The sequence below is a fragment of the Hemiscyllium ocellatum genome, chromosome 11, assembly GCF_020745735.1.
Source record: "Hemiscyllium ocellatum isolate sHemOce1 chromosome 11, sHemOce1.pat.X.cur, whole genome shotgun sequence".
NCBI lineage: Eukaryota > Metazoa > Chordata > Chondrichthyes > Orectolobiformes > Hemiscylliidae > Hemiscyllium > Hemiscyllium ocellatum.
Window position 1 is genome coordinate 38,307,838 of NC_083411.1, and position 20,170 is coordinate 38,328,007.

General features: G+C 39.2%; 1 protein-coding gene across 1 annotated transcript; it reads right to left on the bottom strand.

Annotated features, from left to right (window-relative positions):
* Positions 1-759: 759 nt before the first annotated feature.
* mcts1 (MCTS1 re-initiation and release factor) lies at positions 760-17,849 on the bottom strand. The gene is made up of 6 exons (XM_060832139.1): positions 17,785-17,849; positions 16,592-16,744; positions 11,405-11,502; positions 5,872-6,005; positions 1,572-1,639; positions 760-1,199 (listed from the first exon to the last, which is right to left on the bottom strand). Exons 1-6 carry the CDS (start codon positions 17,793-17,795, stop codon positions 1,118-1,120), a joined length of 546 nt encoding a protein of 181 aa, XP_060688122.1. The 5' UTR covers positions 17,796-17,849; the 3' UTR covers positions 760-1,117.
* Positions 17,850-20,170: the final 2,321 nt, after the last annotated feature.

A 20,170-nucleotide genomic window follows, 5' to 3' on the forward strand; every position in this document is an offset into this window, starting at 1 on the left:
TTTGCTCAGAAAGGCACTACTTTGTATGTGCTGCTTTGCCAAAGCTTTTTGGTCAGATCCCCTACACAACTGTCATTTTGTCAGATGACACTTCACTATGTTCAAGATTTTATGTAAAGACAAGTTATTGTTTAATGTTAGATAGTAAGTGATTTTCATTATTACAAGGATGCAAAAGATCCCACAAATAAAACATGCTGTAAGCACAAGTTATTTAAGAGAACAGACTTCAATGGAACTCAAACAAGAATAGAGTGGAAAAATATGAGATTGTTTGATGATTCTGATTCAGAAAACTGTCGATTCAGGATTAGTTCATCACATTATTTTAAAACCAAAGCACGAAGTGACAGTGAGAGCTGCAGGATCATTGCAGGGACAACTTTGTAGGTCTGACACTATTGTGGCTCTATCGATAGCAAATGTATGACTGCAATTCAAAGTGCTTCTCTAGGGCAGTGATTCACAATCCCCTGAAAGAAAAAAAAATTGCCACTTTCTACCCAGTATTTTAATAAACTACTACATAGCCAAGTTATGTTTACTCTATTGTTTTTTGATCTAATCCAGTAAACTTGATAGGTTTCCCCACAAAGACATTAAAACACTATGTGAAATAGCACCTCAGTGTACCTGGAATAAGGTATTTACAGCAAACATAGGGGAATAACCAGTGAAGTCTACAAATGTTTACAAGGTCTTCCAACTGTGAAATTACATAAAGTGATGATCTGTAAGTTTCTATGAGTAAGATAAACATTGTGCAATCTTGGATATTTATTGAACAAAGAGAAATTAACCATGCAACAATGTTGTACAAACCACTGTACAAGCTAAAGACAGCTGCAGTGATTCATGATTTAACGAAAGTCAGGTTGTAAATAAATTTTCATGTTTTTGTTGTGCAGAGAAGTAAATACAAGTTCTTCTGTAATTGGAACAGGTTTCAATAGGGAGGAATTTATCCAGAACCGATGAACAAAAAGGTGTCGTTTTCTCTGAAGTGCTGGGTTTATTTGAAGCAAAATAAAAAACTCAAAATCCAACATTACAAATGTCTGTGTTGCAGTTGGTCTATCCATGTTTCTTCCAACAGTTCCCACATCGCTGGTATGTGTTATTTGTATGTCTTCATGTGCCAGAGACCATCATTTAAGTAATGCATGTTTTCGATTCCAATACCTTTATTGACTTGTTCTCTGTGGAAATAACACAGAATCAATAAGGACTTGGATGTGCAAAACAATGTATTTCTTTAATCTATTGTAAAACAGCAATAACTTCATAACTGATCCTAACCTATCTGTATTTTTTTTAAAAGATTCTCCCCATGTCTCAAAACAGAACAGAAAAACCGTTGATTGTGTACCACGCTGATTTCTTACAGTCTGAGTGCGATTGTAATATACTTGAAATCAAGGACACTTATTTTATGGGCCCATTACTACCTGAAACTGGAAGAAGACTTTCAAATGTGTTTTGCTTTCATGACCATCAGCTTCAGCTAGCTTCCAGGATGATTTGTTTTCCTTAAACAAATAAAACAACAAAGAAAGTTAAGACATACTTACATTTTATCTGCTGGCATCTTCATAACTCCCACAGAAAGGGCATGTTGCTTGCCCTCTGCTGTAATAGCCTTAAGAACAGTCAGTTAAGGAAACTTGCAGCAATTAAAAAATAAAGCCAAGTACTTGCATTTGAACAGTAACTAACAAAAAGATGAATACTTTTCATATAGAAATCAAATCTTCAGATATAACTACATGAAATCTGTTGTTTAATATTAATTTCTATAGTTCAGATAAAGGAATATATTAAGACTGTAAACTTTCCCAAGGGATTAGTTATCAAACTGTGAAGAATATGTGGCCTGGCCAGGGAGGACAAAATAAAGCTGAATGCAGCCATATTTTAGCAAACATCAAAGGTAAGGTGTAATTACAGTAAGCAGTAGGATAGGACTTATAACAGTTGAAAGATACATTCAGAGGCAAGATGTTTTGACTAACATTGACTTTGTTTTAGGGTTGAGTAGTATTTTTTCTTTTTTAAATAAAAATAATTTGCATAATCAGGATTACAAAACACAATTTATACATCTTCTGAACTATGAAACTAAAAGAAGCCCGAATCAGTATCACTATCTGGTTCAGTAATGTCCTTATCTGGTCTGGCTGACATTTGACTCCAGACCCACAGAAATACGTGGCTGACTACTAACTGCCCCCTGAAATGGCCTTGTCAAGCTGCTAAAAATATAAACATACAGACCATCTGTCATCAACCTTAAGACTGGGATCAAAAATGGAAAAGCCAGCCATGTCCAATCTTGCAAAGTCCTCTGTGCCATTACCAAGATTGGGAGTGCAGTCTGACAGACATGCCAAATCACAGTCTGACAGTGTTAACAAATAGAATTTCCTGAAGATTATTATGTCCCAGATTCCACCATCACCTTCACTGGGAATACAAAGTTAAAAATCACACAACACTAGGTTATAGTCCAACAAGTCTATTTGGAAGCACTAGCTATCGGAGCGCTGCTCCTTCATCAGCTGGTTGTGGAGTATAAGATTGTAAGACACAGGATTCTGCGTCTATAACCTGTTGGACTATAACCTGGTGTTGTGTGATTTTTAATTTTGTACACCCCCGTCTAACACCAGCATCTCCAAACCTTCACTGGACATGCCCATATCCAAGTGGTAGGACAAATATATAAACAGAGGTGGCTGTAGTACAACAGGGTACAGTCAGAATGGAGTTGTCCGAGGACTTCCCTACACTGACATCGGACTGTTGAACAAGGCAAGGAAACCATTTGCTGATAAACACTACTACCCCTCTCTTAGTTGATGAATCAACACTCTCCCATGTTGAACAACACTGGAAAAGCATGGAGTCACAAAAGGGTACAAAATGTTCTCTGTGCAGAGAATTTCAATATCCATTACCAACTGGTTCAGCAGCATCACTAATAACAGGACTGGTTAAGTCCTAAAAGACACAGCTGCTGAATGGATTCTGCAGCAGATGGTGAGGGAAATAATGAGGGGGAAAATGGAGTCAACTTCATCTCACCTGTCACAGGCATGTCAGATCTAACAGGTAAAAGTAGGGCATTCTGAGACACTGTGGGCCATCAGCATGGCAGAACTTGTATTCAGTCACCACATAGCTCAGCATATCCCTCACATACCATTGCCATCAAACCAGAGGATCAACCCTCAATCAATTGAGGGTGTGGGAGAGTACACCGGGAGTAGCATCAGGCATACATGAAATGAGCTATCAGCATGGTGGAGCAACAACACGGATTACTTGCATGTCAAAAGGGAGAGAGCAGCAAATGACAGCTAGAGACAAGTGATTCCATAACTACTGGATATACTCGAGTATAGGTCGGGTTTTGAAGCCTATGAAGCTGAAAATAGCGAGTCAACTTATATATGAGGTATTGTTTTCGAGGTGATGAAATTCATGCGTGGCATGAGTCAAAAATTAGACAAACAAAAAGCCAGCTCTCAATATAAAGTAACAAACAACAAAACAAAAAAAGTATAATGGCCAATACTGAATATTTATCTACAAAATTATTGTCTCCATTCTGCCTGGTATGGTAGAATGGTACAGTAGACCCCCATTCCCACAGGGGATATTTTCCAAGACCTAACACAGAAGCATATCCGAAGCTGTTCTGTATATAAGTGGTATAATGGAAACCATACTGAATTTTCTGAACTAATTTGAGATGTAAGGTAATCCTAGGCATTGTTTTGATAGTTGAGGCAGATGTTATTCAGTAGAAAGACTTGCAATTAAATCAGTCATATGATGGTATGCTGCTCTCAAATCTCTTGTACTTTATGTATTGTTTGAGTTTCTTGGATATTAGTAAAGTTAAGATTAGATTAGACTAGATTAGACTTACAGTGTGGAAACAGGCCCTTCGGCCCAACAAGTCCACACCGACCCGCCGAAGCGCAACCCACCCATACATTTACCCCTTACCTAACACTACGGGCAATTTAGCTTGGCCAATTCACCTGACCCGCACATCTTTGTGACTGTGGGAGGAAACCGGAGCACCCGGAGGAAACCCACGCAGACACGGGGAGAACGTGCAAACTCCACACAGTCAGTCGCCTGAGTCGGGAATTGAACCCGGGTCTACAGGCGCTGTGAGGCAGCAGTGCTAACCACTGTGCCACCGTGCCGCCCACAAATATGTTAAACAAAGTAAAATGGGCCCAGCTTGTACAAAGTGCTAAAACAATTCTCATACTTTCATACTATACAGGTACTATCTACTGTGGTTGAGTATCGGACATATGGTGAACAAAGAAATTTGTACTCAAGTCTTGATAGGCGTTTGTGTACTTATGTATTCGAAGTACTAGCAAAAGAAAGACAATCACAAACAAGTCAATATCCATATGGTAATTTAAAACGGGAAATTTACCTTCCAGGCAGCCCCCTGGTCCCTAGTTCTGGAATGTTCCATGTAACATATTTGTGCTGCGTTAAACCGAGGGTAACTGAAACCACAGAAACTGACTCCGCAGATTACAGTCATTCTTAAAACCAACAGTGGAGCATGACGGCTGGCCGATTAGAAGGCCCGGAATGGAGAGGTACAGCTAGCAGACTGGAAAGCCAGAGTGGAGTGCAACAGGCAGGCATACTGACTCATAAATGTTCATCAGTAACTGTGAAGAACTAGGATCGGTTTATACACAAGGTATATGGAAAATACAAACTTTTTGACCAAAACTAAGGGGTCGACTTATACATGTGATTGATCTTTTTAAACAAGTATATATGGTAACTGATAAGTCTTGAATGATGGTGGACAATTAAACAATTAACAAGTAGAAGAGGAGGAGTCACCAAATATATTTCCACTCTCAATGATGTGGGAGTCCAGCACATCAGTGCAAAGTAAAAGGCTGAAGCATATGCATTGATCTTCAGGGAGAGGTGCCAAATAGATGATCCAGCTCAGCTTCCTGAGATCTCCAGGATTATAAATGTCTGTCTATAATCATTTTGATTCACTCTGTGATTTGAGGAAATTGCTGAAGGCTCTGGATACTGAAAAGGGCCTGACAACATGCCAGCTATAAATATTCAAGACTTGTACTCCAGATTTAGCTGCACCTTAGCTAAGCTGTTCCAATATACCTGTGACTCTGGCATTTTCCCAATATTGTACAAAGTTGCCCAGATATATCTAATCTATAAAATCCACTGTGGCTGACTGAACCTGTCAAGCCACTTGGTTACGGATGGGTAATAAATGCTGGTCGAACCCACACGCCTAGAATATTTTGTTTTAAATTTAAGCTTATTTGATTTCAGTCAGGACAGTAGTTGTAGCTAGTAAAGTGAACTACACTTTCTTTGCGATAGAAAAAAAGTGAAGAAAGAAATAATTGCCTGCTATGTTCTGACCACCAAATAGTTAGTCAACACTCACTCTCAAGGTTAAGATATAAATAAGAATTTTTGTTGACTAACTAATTCGGTGGTCAAAATTCTGTCCTTTCTTGATTTTTTTTCTGTCCCAGAGAAACTGTAACAGTAGTGGAGGACTGACTGCCCTTGTAAGGGTAGGGGGAAAAAACAAACAAGTTAGGAGCCCTTAAAAATGTGCCGAACAATCATTTTCAAACAACAAGAAATCTGACCATATTTATCACACCTTCAAGGACTACTATATAAATGCATTAAACGACCAATTGCACTGATGAGATTATAAAACAATTCAATGCACAACACACCCTTATGAACTAGAACTCCTGTAAATAAAAATACTTATTCATAGAATTTGGTTTCAAGCAGGCAAGTGAGTCACACTGAGGATACAACTATAGTGTCAGTGTCGGCTGGATGAAGCTTTGCTCCGGGGGAAGTTAGTCCAGGACACATAATATTGGCGCCACTAAGCACAAACTTGATAGCCCCTTTGTCAACCTGTTGATGTGGCAAGATGGAAGGATCTGTGACAAAGAATTGTGAGATAATGAACATTAAAGTTATGTAAATTATTTTAAGTAAAACATTTTCATTACAAAATACATACCTCAAGTCATGTTTGTACATAAATTATAATTAAAATAATACTAAAGGTCCACTACAAACCCATTCCAAATAAACACAGCAAATGTAAAATCCTACAGTCAAATTAAGGATAATTCTTTGACATTTGTCTTCTCCTATCCAAATGATTTTAGGAAATTGTCTAACTGGACATTTTTCATTCCTTTAGACATCAAGTGTGCCTGGTCTATGCTACCGTGGAATAGTGGGAGCATTACAGCTCAGGCTTACCCTGCTCACATCCACCATTCACATGTGTATTGCTTTCCAGGTGTTTCAGGCTTGCAGTCAGGAGGAATCTCTTTGAAAATGTAAGTTTAGTGTACCGTGTTACAGTTCGAGGTTTTTTTGGGGGGAATCATCTTTTTGAGAGGCATATCAACTTGGATGATTGCACCTGATTTGATTAATTATTGTCACATGTGCTGAGATACAGTGAAACGGTTTTGCAGGCTATCTGGGCAAATCATACTGACAGAAGTACACCAGGATAATAGAACAAAATGCAAAATATGGTATTACAGCCACAGAGGATGTGCATAGAAAAACCAACTGATGTGATGTGGGAGATCTGACCAAAAGAATAGAGCCATTGTTTCGTCTGCAACAAAGCTCTGTCACGCTTTTGATCACGGAAGAAACAACAAACTGGCAATTAAAGCAAACATTTCTTTTAATTTGCGTTAGCTTTGTCCAATTCATAAAACATTAACCCCTGTAGGAAGGGTATAAACTATAAATCAAAGCAGGAGTACGTAACCTCAATTGATTGTCGACTGAAGTATTGATGAGCTGCAGAAGAGATTTGTGACAGCCATCCAAATTATCTAAAACGTCAGTAAATAAAATGAGCTTTTCATTAGGTTGTAATATTCCTGTTGACAGGGCCACTTCCCAAGGTTCTGTCAAGAACTACAGCAGAATAGCTGGGGAAAAAGGCTTTGAACTAGGATTTGAGAGTGTGCTGCTCGAAAAGCACAGCAGGTCAGGCAGCATCCGTGGAGCAACAGCAAACGAATCCTTGTTTCGAGCATAAGTCCTTCGAACTAGGATTCATTGGTGTGCTTTTAGGGTCTGGAGTCCGCATAATGGGACTGCGCACCACCCTAACCCAAATGGAGACTTACCATACCTGTGGAGGCTGGTGTGTTTAGAGAGATACGTGCAGCAATGTCTACAATGATGCACGTGGATACACCCAAGTAAAGAGCATGGTCGAGTCAGAAATTCAAGGTAAGGGGCAGCCTAAACCCTTTAAGGAATTAAATTTTTCTTCAGATTTCTTAACAACTCCCTCACCTTTGAAGTATTCAGTGGAAAGGAATTTGGTATACAGATATCCAACAACAACATGTTTTTGCTCCAAACCCCACACACCAGACCTTGACATTACACTGGTTGTGACCACACACAGCCTATCGTTAACTACTAATAGCCCAAATTAGCAGCTCTTCGTTCCCTCAGGCAGACTTTTATCCACTCCTTTGTCTGTCTGTTTTCCTCTCTCTTCAGGCTCTCTCTCTCTCTCTCTCTTTCTCTTGTGACCTCCTCATCTGCATAAATATCAACTTTTTTGTTGTTACCATCAGTTCTGAGGAAGAGTCACTGGACCTGGAACATTAACTCTCATTTCTTTCCACAGATGCTGCCAAACCTGCTGAGTATTTTTCCCAACAATTCCTGTTTTGGATTTTGAGCATCCGTGCACTTCTTCATTATTTTTTGTTATGTGCATTTTGAAGTCTAGAATTATAAGACCATAAAATGTATGATAGTCTTACAATCTTATAATTCGAGACTCAAAAATGCAAAGGGTTATCTGACTGCAGTTACCTTTTTTTAATGTGATTTAATAAATTAAATTTAAAATACTTCATCAACACTGAATTTAAGTTTTTTATAGATTTCAGTGAACAGGCATTAGTTTTTTAGTATATTGAAATGTGAAGCAGACGATTAGTATTCTGGAGAAAAACAATTCTAATTTCCCATTCAGAATAAATACTAATTCTTCAACATTTGTGTTCTCTCCTCTTCAATAAATGTTGATAATGATCAAATTACTTCCAGATGGAGAAGCCAATATGGTACTTATAATTGACTACTTTAACAAAAGATGAACAGGATGGAAACAGACTCTTCGGTATAACTCGTCCATGCTGACCAGATATCCTAAATTAATCTAGTCCCATTTGCCAGCACATGGCCCATATCCCTCTAAACCCTTCCTATTCATATACCCATCCAGATGTATTTTAAATTTTTTTTAGATTAGATTACTTACAGTGTGGAAACAGGCCCTTCGGTCCAACAAGTCCACACCGACCCGCCGAAGCGCAACCCACCCAGACCCATTCCCCTACATTTACCCCTTCACCTAACACTACAGGCAATTTAGCATGGCCAATTCACCTAACCTGCACATTTTTTTTTGGACTGTGGGAGGAAACTGGAGCACCTGGAGGAAACCCACGCAGACACGGGGAGACTCCACACAGTCAACTGCTTGAGGCGGGAATTGAACCCGGGTCTCTGGCGCTGTGAGGCAGCAGTGCATAATTGTACCAGCCTCCACCAGTAGCTCTTTCCATACACATGCCACCCTATTGTGAAAAAGTTGTTGTTTAGCTCACACTTAAATCTTCCCCCTCTCACCTAAAACATATGCCTTCTAGCTTCAGATTCCCCCACCCTTGGGAAAAGACCTGGTGTATTTACGCTATCCATGTCCCTCATGATTTCCTAAACCTCTGTAAAAGGTCACCCCTATGCCTCTGACACTCCAGGGAAAATAGTCCTAGCCTATTCAGCCTCTCCCTATAGCTCAAATCCTCCAATCTTGGCAACATCCTTGTAAATCTTTTCTGAACCCTTTCAAGTTTCACAACATCCTTCTTGTAGTAGGGAGACCAGAATTGCATGCAATACTCCCAAAGTGGCCAAATCATGACCTCCCAACTCCTGTACTCAATGCACTGTCCAAGAAAGGCAAGCATACGAAATGCTTTTTTCTCTGTCCTGTCTACCTGCAACTCTGCTTTCAAGGAATTCTTTCATCTTAGCTGCCTATTCAAGTCTGCTTCATTACACACCACCACATCCAGATTTCGAGATTAGTGGTGCTGGAAGAGCACAGCAGTTCAGGCAGCATCCAAAGTGCAGCGAAATCGACGTTTCGGGCAAAAGCCCTTCATCAGGAAACCCGAAACGTCGATTTCGCTGCACTTTGGATGCTGCCTGAACTGCTGTGCTCTTCCAGCACCACTAATCCAGAATCTGGTTTCCAGCATCTGCAGTCATTGTTTTTACCACATCCAGAATTACCTGTTCTCTAGTTGACTCTACTACAAGCTGCTCCAAAAAATATTCCACATATTCTTTATTGAGTTCCACTACCAACCTGATTTTCCCAGTGCACTGAATATTGAAATCCTCCAAGATCATTGTAATAGTGCCTTTCTTACATGCTTTTTAAGCAAATTTCTTATTACTTCTCTCTTCTCCAGTTATTTCTCCAAACAAGATATCTGGTTTGACCTTTGGCCCCAAATCCAAAGATATCATGAATTTAGGAACTCTTTCCCTGAATAACTGATGTCCTTTCATCAGCCAGAAGCATACTAAAGTCAAAATATATCCTCCTTACTGATCATTCAGAGCCTGAGTATTTTTGTCATATTCAACAGAAGTAGTAAATATGTGTGGCGAGCTCAGATCTTGCAGCTTCTATCACCGCACTCTTGAGTTCCTTTTAAAGTAACAGTTGCTCATTTTGTGCTTCCATAACAGCTGCACATGGTATCACAGCTGGTCTTTTGTGTAGTCATTCAGTCCCAGATTTCAAACAAGTCACAAGCTCACTGGTTCGATGAAATGCTGAACATCCATCCAATATGGACAATCTAGCTGACTCTCATGCTCATGTGACCACAATATGCTGCTTGTTCAATAATCTGACTGAGGTTTACTATTTCCTGATCGAATAACTGTGCAAGACTTCCAAAAAAACTTGTATAAACTGTATTAATTCATTAAGATTATTATTTATCTCCATCCAACTACATTGCTTTGAAGAACATATTAACACACAAACTTTACATAATAAAATTGACAGCTACATACTTTTGGCATAAAGTCATAAATATCAGGAGCAGGAGTATAACCACTTGGCCTACCCTTCAATGATACGATCAATCTGATTACTCTGCATTCCCAGCTACCCTTAAAATCCTTGATCAGCAAGAGGTTGAAAGGTTATATCTCTGCCTTAAAAATATTCAAGGCTTCGCTTCTACCGCTCTTTGGGGCTTTAAACCTACACAAAACTCCTAAGACTCATGACCTTCCGCAAGGAAGAAATTCTTATCTCAGTCTTAAATGGGTAATCCCTGTGTTTGAAATAGTGATCCCTTGTCCTAGATTCTCCTTCAAAGTGTCAATTAAGACACCTTATATTCCTTTAGCATGCAATGGTACAAGCTTACCCTCTCCAATCTTGCCTAACACAACCTACTCATTCCAGATATTCATTCACCTCTCTGAGCTGCTTTCATCAACACCCTTCCTTAAAAAAGACCAGAACTGTATGGGGTACTTTAGATGTGATTTCACCAATGCTCTGTATAACTGAAGTGTAACCTTCCTAATTTTTGTATTTGAAGCCCCTCACATAAAACTGTAACATTCTATGAGTTTTCCTAAAAGCTTGCAGTATCTGCATACTAACCTTTAATGATTCATGCACTGGGACACTCAGATTTCTCTGCATCTCTCACAATTTAGATAATATACTTTTTTTATTCTTCCTGCCAAAATGGATAATTGCACTTTTTCTAAATCTAGAAAACTAAGACTTCACAATATCTTTGCAGGTTGATTTTATACTGAGAGAGGCATGATGTTCACTATAAATATTATTTTTGATCTGCATACACTAGTGCAATTAAATGAGAAGTGCTGATCTGAGAACAAAATATCAGGTGTGATGCACAGATGGTAGATCCACTACATTGTTGACTACACCTTGTCATCTGCCAAGCAGTAATGACACTCTGTGCACATGTACGATCAGAGGCTATTTTATTGCCTGATTAAACAGTAACATCACTGTTCACAATTGTTTGCAGAAAGAACTGCTCTTCTTAAAACAATTTTATAAAAACATTAAAAAAAAGTAGTAGTACCCATTATTTCACAATAAACATACAATTCTAGCTTCTACTTCAAAAACTTGAGGAACATAGCCACATTTCCCCAAGGTTTACAAGTCCTCCAAATATACCAAGGGCAGTAAACCTACATTTATGAAGTAATCGTAAGGTGGGGTAGAAAGGTCCCTCCCTTTGTCTGAAAAATAGCAGTTCTCCATTAACAGTCAGGATCTCTATATGTTCATGGCTGAAAACAGAATAGAAAGAACAAAAATCAGGCTCAACTCACAAAAATCATAATTCCATTAAAAACAAAAGACAACCAGATTATTCAAAACATTCTATAGTTTGTACATCATTTTGTATCAGAAAAAAAGTTGATAATCATAAAAAAGTGCCTTTTTTCATAATCACTTATGATTTTTAAATAAATGAATTACTTCACACCCTATTTTTGAACTTTCCTCAATACAACACAAATCTAATAAGTCACTTTTAGAAGTGGAATGATTTTTCTCATGAAGGCAGCCATTCTACAATCAACAAAACACCGCAATGAAAGATTTAGATTTAAATTTTATTGTCACGTGTTCTCGAGTACAAGGATAGCAGAGTACAGGGAAAGTGTACAAAAATCGCCATTTTCTGGTGCCAATTTAGGAGACAAAAGACAGGTTTAAAAACAGAAGCAGAAATAAAAGAAACAACCAAAAGAAAAGGAAATGTCCAGAACACTCCTCCACCACCACAAGTCCTCACTGCCAGAAAAATAAAACCATAAAATCTATCACTCAGTCTGTGAACACTCAGGTGCCCCGAGTCCCCGCATGCCCGCCACAGTCAGAATGCCACCACCTCTGTCAGGTACCCAGGCCCAAACAAGGCCTGGAGCTGTGCTGCCAATGCTGGAGACATGTCACAATTCTTTGGCACCATCTTGCCTCCATAAACATCATCGCCGCCATTAGTCTGCTGAAGCTGCCAGATCCCAAACTGGGCTCAAATTCAGTGCTGAAGCAGACAGTACCCCGTTCTAGCTTATGTTGTTGCTCCTTCCTCCTCTGAGGACCCCCATTTCAGCTAAGAAACCTGGGACTGCCAATCTGCCAAAAAGGAACTGCTCCTGGTATTGCCCACATTCTGGGAAGGAGACCGCTCCGACCGCTATAATTTATGGTGGTGAAAAGGAAGAATATTGGCGTGGTCACTATATGATCACTTCGAAGTTTTTTCCCTAGATAAATGGCCTTCTAGAGCACTTGGTTTCACAAACCATGAGAAGGACTTTGGATTAGATTAGATTTACAGTGTGGAAACAGGCCCTTCGGCCCAACAAGTCCACACCGACCCCCCGAAGCGCAACCCACCCATACCCCTACATTTACCTCTTACCTAACACTACGGGCAATTTAGCTTGGCCAATTCACCTGACCCGCTCATCTTTGGACTGTGGGAGGAAACCGGAGCACCCAGAGGAAACCCACGCAGACACGGGGAGAATGTGCAAACTCCACACAGTCAGTCGCCTGAGTCGGGAATTGAACCCGGGTCTACAGGCGCTGTGAGGCAGCAGTGCTAACCACTGTGCCACCGTGCCGCCCGCTTGTGGTTGTCTCTTGTGAGGGAGAAGCAGATATTGAGTGTTGCTTTTAGCAGATGGTCTTTGCCATTGACGAGTGATCCTGTTTTCTTTTACAGAGGGCTGAAGGAAAAGAACATTTAGGACAACCTTCAATTTTCTTCCCTGTCCTGCTGTGGGATCATTAATGGCACCTGATCCACTGGAAAAAGGGATCTCAGCTAAATAATCAAACCTTCATTAATTCAGCATTCTATCATTGCTATAATGTAGACTGATGTCATAATACAAGTCAAAACCTCAATCTCATACAGTGCTACCAACTGACCTAAGTTAACACAACTGAGAAGCTTTTAAAGCATGTTAAGGCTTTTTCTGAGGACTCGTCACTTAATTCTGAATTGTGAATACAAGATTCTGTCATTTTCCATCACTTACTGGGATAAAGTTCCATGGACACTGACAGTCCTTGCAACTTAAGACAAACAGCTTTTTTAAAATTGCCTTCTCAAGTCTTGTGCTCATCGTTATTAAAGAATGTTAATACTTGGCAATACAAGTCTACTCTTAGTACCACTATATAAAATGTACCTCACTATGCATGGTCAATAGATTTTGCAACTGATTAGTTGGATATCATGATTTTGCTTTTGCCCAAGTTTTGGAAACACATTTGCCAGTAGACCACTAAGTAGGGAACATGATTGGGAATTCTAGCGTATTGTTCCTTTCCTCTGCCCAGTAGTAGTAAGTAGCAGCATCCCAATTGATGCATAGGCTAGGTGCAACACTGATCAGGAATCACATATGGGAACCCCCTTCTTTTCCTTCCTGATGCCATAAATTGTGTTTAGTTTGGGCAGATTCAAATCTATAATATATATAATGTTGTCAGTCAGCTTTCAGTAAAGAGCAACAGTGGAGTGATGAACATGCCTCTTTAATCTAAGTGGTACAATAATTCATTTTATCCTTTCAAACATTGTATCTGGAGAGCACTTCAAATAATATCAGATTAGAATTGTGACTGTTACAGATATACTTAGTGCCCAAGCAATTTAAAGTGATGTATTAAGACTATCACATAACACTGAAGCACTCTAGCTCACGTACAGAATTTGAATATCTGGGAGAGTACAAGTCAAGTCACATCTGGAGTATGCGATGCATATTCAAGGTTTAACAGGACAATTCCAAAATACGGAGGCAGATGACAGCAACAACAGCAATTTCTAATGTCAAACTGACAAAGATAAATGGTTTTAAAAAGTATATATCTTAACACTTAAAGAGACATCACAAAGAAAATCTGATATAAGTATAACAGATAGAGGATACTGATGCTATGGTAACATGACCAGAGAATTAACTTAAGTTCAATATCAGGAATTTTCTTTTCACACAGTGAATAATAACGTTTAATAAACAGACAACTAAGTGGGAACTGTGGGGGAGAATATTGGATGTATTTAAGACACACGTTAATTTTAAGAGAATTGTGAAATCGGATTCACAAGTTCCTTTGTGCTTCAGATTTCAAAGAGATTTCCTGTTCCCTAATGGGCTCTACCATAAGCAGCTCCAAAAAATTCTCATCTACGTTGTATGAATTCCTTTACCTGACATCTACTATGTACCTCATTTTCCCAGTCCACCAGCATACTGAAGTCCCCCATGATTTTTGCAATAGTGCTTTTCTAATATGACTTTTCTATCTGCTGATTTATTTTCTTATCCACATCCTGACTACTGCTAAGAGTCCTGTACACAACACCCATCAGGGCCTTTCTTCCTTTGCGTTACTCAACTCTACCCACACAGATTCTACACTTTCCTACTCTATATCACTTCTTGTTATAGATTAAATGTAATTTCTTTCTAATAAGTCAACTCAGCCCACTCTGCCCATGTCATGTGCCTGTCCTTTTTATAAAACATGTATCCTTGGATATTTAGTTCTCAGTCCTGATTTCCTTGCAGTCATGTGTCTGAATGCCCTTCTAATTTCAATGTGCGCTACAAACTCATTTACCCTGTTTCATATACTTTGTACATTTAAGTAGAACACCCTCAGTGCCGTGTTGACTGCTCCTCTTCTCACAGTCGTCCCCACATCTGCTGCATCAGAATGTAGCTTCCTGACCCTTTCCATACTCTCTGTATGAACACACAGTCTTCAAGAATCTTCAATTCTGGTAACAGAGAACAGGGTCTATTTCCTTGACTGTACTATCCCTGATTAAAATACATTTCTTTCTCCCCATTCTTGAATAGCTGCCTATACCATGGTGCTATGGTCAAGTTTACTCATTCTCTCTACCGCCCTCATTTGCATAGGCAACAAGGATCTAAAATCCAGGTTAGACCAGCTTAAAGGCTGAGGGTCCTTCAGCAATACTTCGTGGATCCCTCTACGTGCCTTGCTCATAGTCACACCCTCCTGTCCCTGACCAAATTTAAAGTCGTTAATCTGATCTGTGCGACTGCCTCCTGAAACATAGCATCCAGATAGCTCTCCCCCTCTCTGATGAGTCGCAATGTTCAGAGCTCAGACTCCAGCTCATCAGATCTGAGCTGCAGTTCTTTCAGCAACCAACACTTGCTGTAGATTACTCACCATAAATCACAATGGGGTGCACTAGCCCACGTCTTGCCTTTCGAAAATATCACCTGCCCAGCATTTCTACTGTAATCCCTTCATTCTTAAGTTGATTTTTTATAGTTTTGTATTGGTCTTTTAGTTTGTAGCCTGTAAATATTTCTCCTATTTACCTTCAATCTTAAAATAACCTATAATGGATATCACATTAGCAGTTACCACCATCAAATGAATTTACAGTTTACCTGTGATATCATTCTTTTGTGCTGGGCCCCTGGATTAATCACTGGCAAATGGAATTCAATCCAGGTTAAGTGTGAGGTGACGCACGTGCAGGACAAACAAATACATGATGATTGGTAGGATCCTGGGAAGCAATAAGGATCAGACAAATCTTGGTGTGCATGTTCACTAGTTGCTTAAAATAGCATGACAGGGAGAGAAAGTGGTTAAGAAAGCATGTTGGATTATTGCCTTTATTAGCCAATGCATTGACTTTATGAGTAGGGAGATTATGGTGGAATTATATAAAACATTTGTTTGTTCACAGCTTGAGTATTGTGTCCAGTTCTGAATCGACATTGTGGAGGGATGTAATTGCATTGGCAAGGGTGCAGATGAAATTTAGTTGCCTGGGCTGGAGAGTTTTTGTTATGCAGAGATCAGATAGACAGAGGTTGTTTTCCTTGGAGCAGAGGAAATTGAGGGGGGACATGATTGAGATGTATAAATTTGAGTGCAGAGATGGGGTAGACAGGAAGGAATGTTCCCCTTGGTGGAGGGATCAGTGTCCATGGAGCATAGATCTATAGTAAAGAACAGAAAGTTTAGGAGGGCATTTTTTTTTCACTCAGAAGGAGGTGAGAATCTGGAATTCACAACATGATAAACCCTCCAAAGTATCTAGATGTACATTTGCAATGTCAAAACATACAAGGCTATGGGCCAAATGCTGTAAAATTATAAAGCATTTAAAGTCATAGTTTATGACTGGAAATGGAATAGAATGTGTAGGTGTGATGTAAATAATCTATCTGCGTTGTGACTGCAAATATGAATTGCTCAGATCAAACTCTTGAGCAGAAGTGGCACTTGAAGACAGAAGAGCAATATCATTTAATAACTGAATTTTCTTTGCAATCAAATATTAAATTATACCATTTCACTATTTTTACAGGGTCCTTCTTTGGCATGATTTGGTTCAACCATGGCTCAATTACAGGAAACTGTTCAACCAGCTGATTCTTAATGCCTTTTATAACAGATGTCTTCAGTTGGATGCAATTTGTAACATTTTCCTTTTCATCAAATCTGTTAAGATAGAAAATAAATGAATCAATATCATTGTCAACATCTTCTAAAACACAATAGAAACACTTCACACAAATACCCTGGGTTCCACATACACACAGTTTCAAAATTGTTCTCGCTGTTTTTCCAAAGATGTCAACTTTGCTGGGGTTCATTTCCTCAACTACCATGCCTGAGTTAAACACATCAGCAGGCATTTTGACCAAAGAACACGTCAGAATTGAACCTTATACTGTCTACAGTCACCAGATTTTTAAAAAAATCACATGGCTAAGTCCACACAATACCATATTAACATAAGTGTTGTGTTACCAAGCCTGACAGCAAGTGACTAACTGGAGCTCACCAGGTCCACTGTACTTAAAATTAGAGCGTTTGTTAAGAGCCATTCAAAAACACTCTTCTGATAAATTAGAAATGACTTGGAAGGTTAGTTACTCTCAAAACAGATCCTGACGGACCTACTGAGTATTTCACATGTTCTACTTCTACTTCTGGTTGGGAGGCAACATGTGCAGTATTTTGCTTCTGTAAATCTGTTCGAAATGGGGATCCAATCTTCGTTTTATAACGATCTCGAGTTATTCAATAGGTATTCTGGATCAGTGGTGCTGGAAGAGCACAGCAGTTCAGGCAGCATCCAACGAGCAGCGAAATCGATCCAGAATCTGGTTTCCAGCATTTACAGTCATTGTTTTTACCTTATTCAATAGGTAATCTGGTCAAACACAAGCTGTCCGTTCCAGTTTGTTACAGAATAGAAGTGCCTCCTGTTTTTTACTTCGGAAAAGAGAGATATTTAAATCAGTAAAATCCTACACCAAAAATCAAAAGGAAGAGGACAGCGCTGAGATCCTGAACGTTATTTCGAGTCAATCGCATGAAAGAGAATGACACCTTTATAGCGGGTGGGAAAACGATCATTAAAGCCAAGTGCAACAAATTAGAACTCAAACCAACAGACAGGAGGCATCTAAACATTACAAAACGATTATTTCTGTGAAGAAAGTTAAAGTTAACGATTGAAATAAAACACTCACTTCTTAAACATTCTGCAGCCTCAGTAACTCCCAACTCCACGAGGCCCAGCAGGAAGTACACCGCCTTACGGCAGGTCGCAAATACATAACAAATCACAGCAATTGCTGTCAAATGGATTATTGTTTGTGTTTCAGTTCCAGCCAGAGAGGGTGGCAGAACAGCAAATTATTACGTTTACACAGAAAGCAAAATACTTCTTTTCAGAATCATCATATAGAAAGGATAAATGTCGGTAAATAATTTTGTTTTTTTATTCCACTCGTAATAGTTTTAAACTGTTTCCAGAATTGCCTGGACAATGCTGCTCCATCTCTGCTGACCAACCACACCTTAAAGAGGCAGCACTTTGAAAGCTAGTGCTTCCAAATAAACCTGTTGGACTATAACCTGATGTCGTGTGATTTTGTAACTTTGACCAATCTTTGGAAATAGTTGATGTAAAACATTGGACTGCCAAGATTAAAAGAATCCAATATCTGCTTCTTGCCATAGCATGATTTCTTATGCATTACTAAAATTTCAGTTCCACTAAGCATCATTCTTTTTGTGTGCTCTAATTTGGTGTATATTCTTGTGCATCATTCTTGATAATCCTGTCATGTCTGGCTCTTTTTTTGTTTGACAGAAGATGCATCCCTGTTTCAAACACCAATCTTCATGACATTATAATGCAGATTTCTCTTTAGATACCCTACAGTATGGAAACAGGCCCTTCGGCCCAATCAGTCCATACTGACCCTCTGAAGAGTAACCCACCAAGACCCATTTTCCCTTTGATAAATGCACCTAACACTATGGACAATTTAGCATGACCAATTCAACTGACCTGCACATCTTTGGATTGTGGGAGGAAACCCACACAGACACGGGGAGGATATGCAAACTCCACACAGATTGTTGCCCAAGGTTGGAGAGGAACCTGCGTCTCTGGTGCTGTGAGGCAGCAGTGCTAACCACTGAACAATCCATAAGCATTGAATCACAAATCTTCAAATGTGTATCTCTCATCATATCCTTCACATGTGACATGGGAAAGACTGTATTCCTAATCAAAACACTGAACTTCATGAAAATTATCACACCGTGTTCCTCACCTTTACACCATTCATGAGAACTTAATGTAAATTCTTCAGCTAAATGCCATTTTCCATGTGTGAAAATAGTTTATGAATGAAAAACATTCTTCATGTGTGACAACAATATGTCATCTTACCATTTCAATACAAGGCCATAAGCAGCAGAAGCAGAATCAAATATTTATTCCTATTGAATCTGCTCCATTCGATGAGATCATAGCAGATCTACTGTCTACACATTTACTGTCCCTTGAGAAAAGAAGTTCCTCATTATCTATGGTACAAATGGGCAACCTCTTACTTTGAGATAATAGCCTCTGGTCCTACACTGTCTCACATAGAGTCATAGAGATGTACATCTCTCAGCATCTACTCAGTCAAATCCCTAAGAATGATTTGCATTTAAATAAGGTTGCTTCTTATTCTTCTAAACCTTTCATGCGTACAGGCCCAACCTACTCAATACCTTCTTGAAAGAAAATTCTTCCATTCATAGGAACCTAGTGAACATTGTCTGGACTGCTTCCAATGGCTATATATCTTTCCTTAGATAACAGGACCAAACCTGTTCATGGTGTTCTAGGTATAATGTAACTGATGCTTTGTAACTTGTCTGTTCTTATACTTCATTTCCTTTGAAATAAAGGCCAACATTCCATATGCCTTCCCTTTTACCTGAAATTGTATGCTAACTTTTCATGATTTATGTACAAGGACCCCAAATCCCCTGAGCTGTAGTATTCTGCCATCTTTCTCCATTTAAAATAATGTTTAGTTCTTCTTTCTGTTAAAGTGTATCACCTCACATTTTCTCTCGTTATATTCCACCAACCATGTTTGTGCCAACTCAATTAAGCTGTCCATTTCCTTCCGTACACTCTTTGTATCATCCACACCACTTGCCTTCCCACATATTTTTGTGTCATCTGTAAACCTGGTGATAGTACATTCACTTCCCTCATCCAAAATATTGATATAAATTGTAAATAACTATGGGCCCAGCAATGATCCCCCTGACGATCCATGAATTACAAATTGCCACCCTAAAAATGCTCCTGATCTGAACAGTCTTATTTGTGATAGTATAAAATGAGCTTCAGATTTGAAGCAGGCAATTTCTGATTGGAGGATCATATAGTCATAGAGTCATATAGCATGGCAACATACACTTTGTCCCCTCTGCTCTGGGGATTTTGCCAGTATGTCAGTGTACAGTCAAGAATGATGCCAAAGCATTTTGCCATGAAATCATTGATGAGTGGTTAGCCACAAAACTAGACATGCAAGTTCTTTCCTGGCCTTCAAGCTG

Coding starts and splice junctions, on each gene's coding strand:
- mcts1 (XM_060832139.1), bottom strand. Junction 6,006..11,404: donor CTTACGATTACTTCATAAAT/GTAGGTTTACTG, acceptor TCTTTGTCACAG/ATCCTTCCATCTTGCCACAT. Junction 1,640..5,871: donor CCGACACTGACACTATAGTT/GTATCCTCAGTG, acceptor ACTGTTCTTAAG/GCTATTACAGCAGAGGGCAA.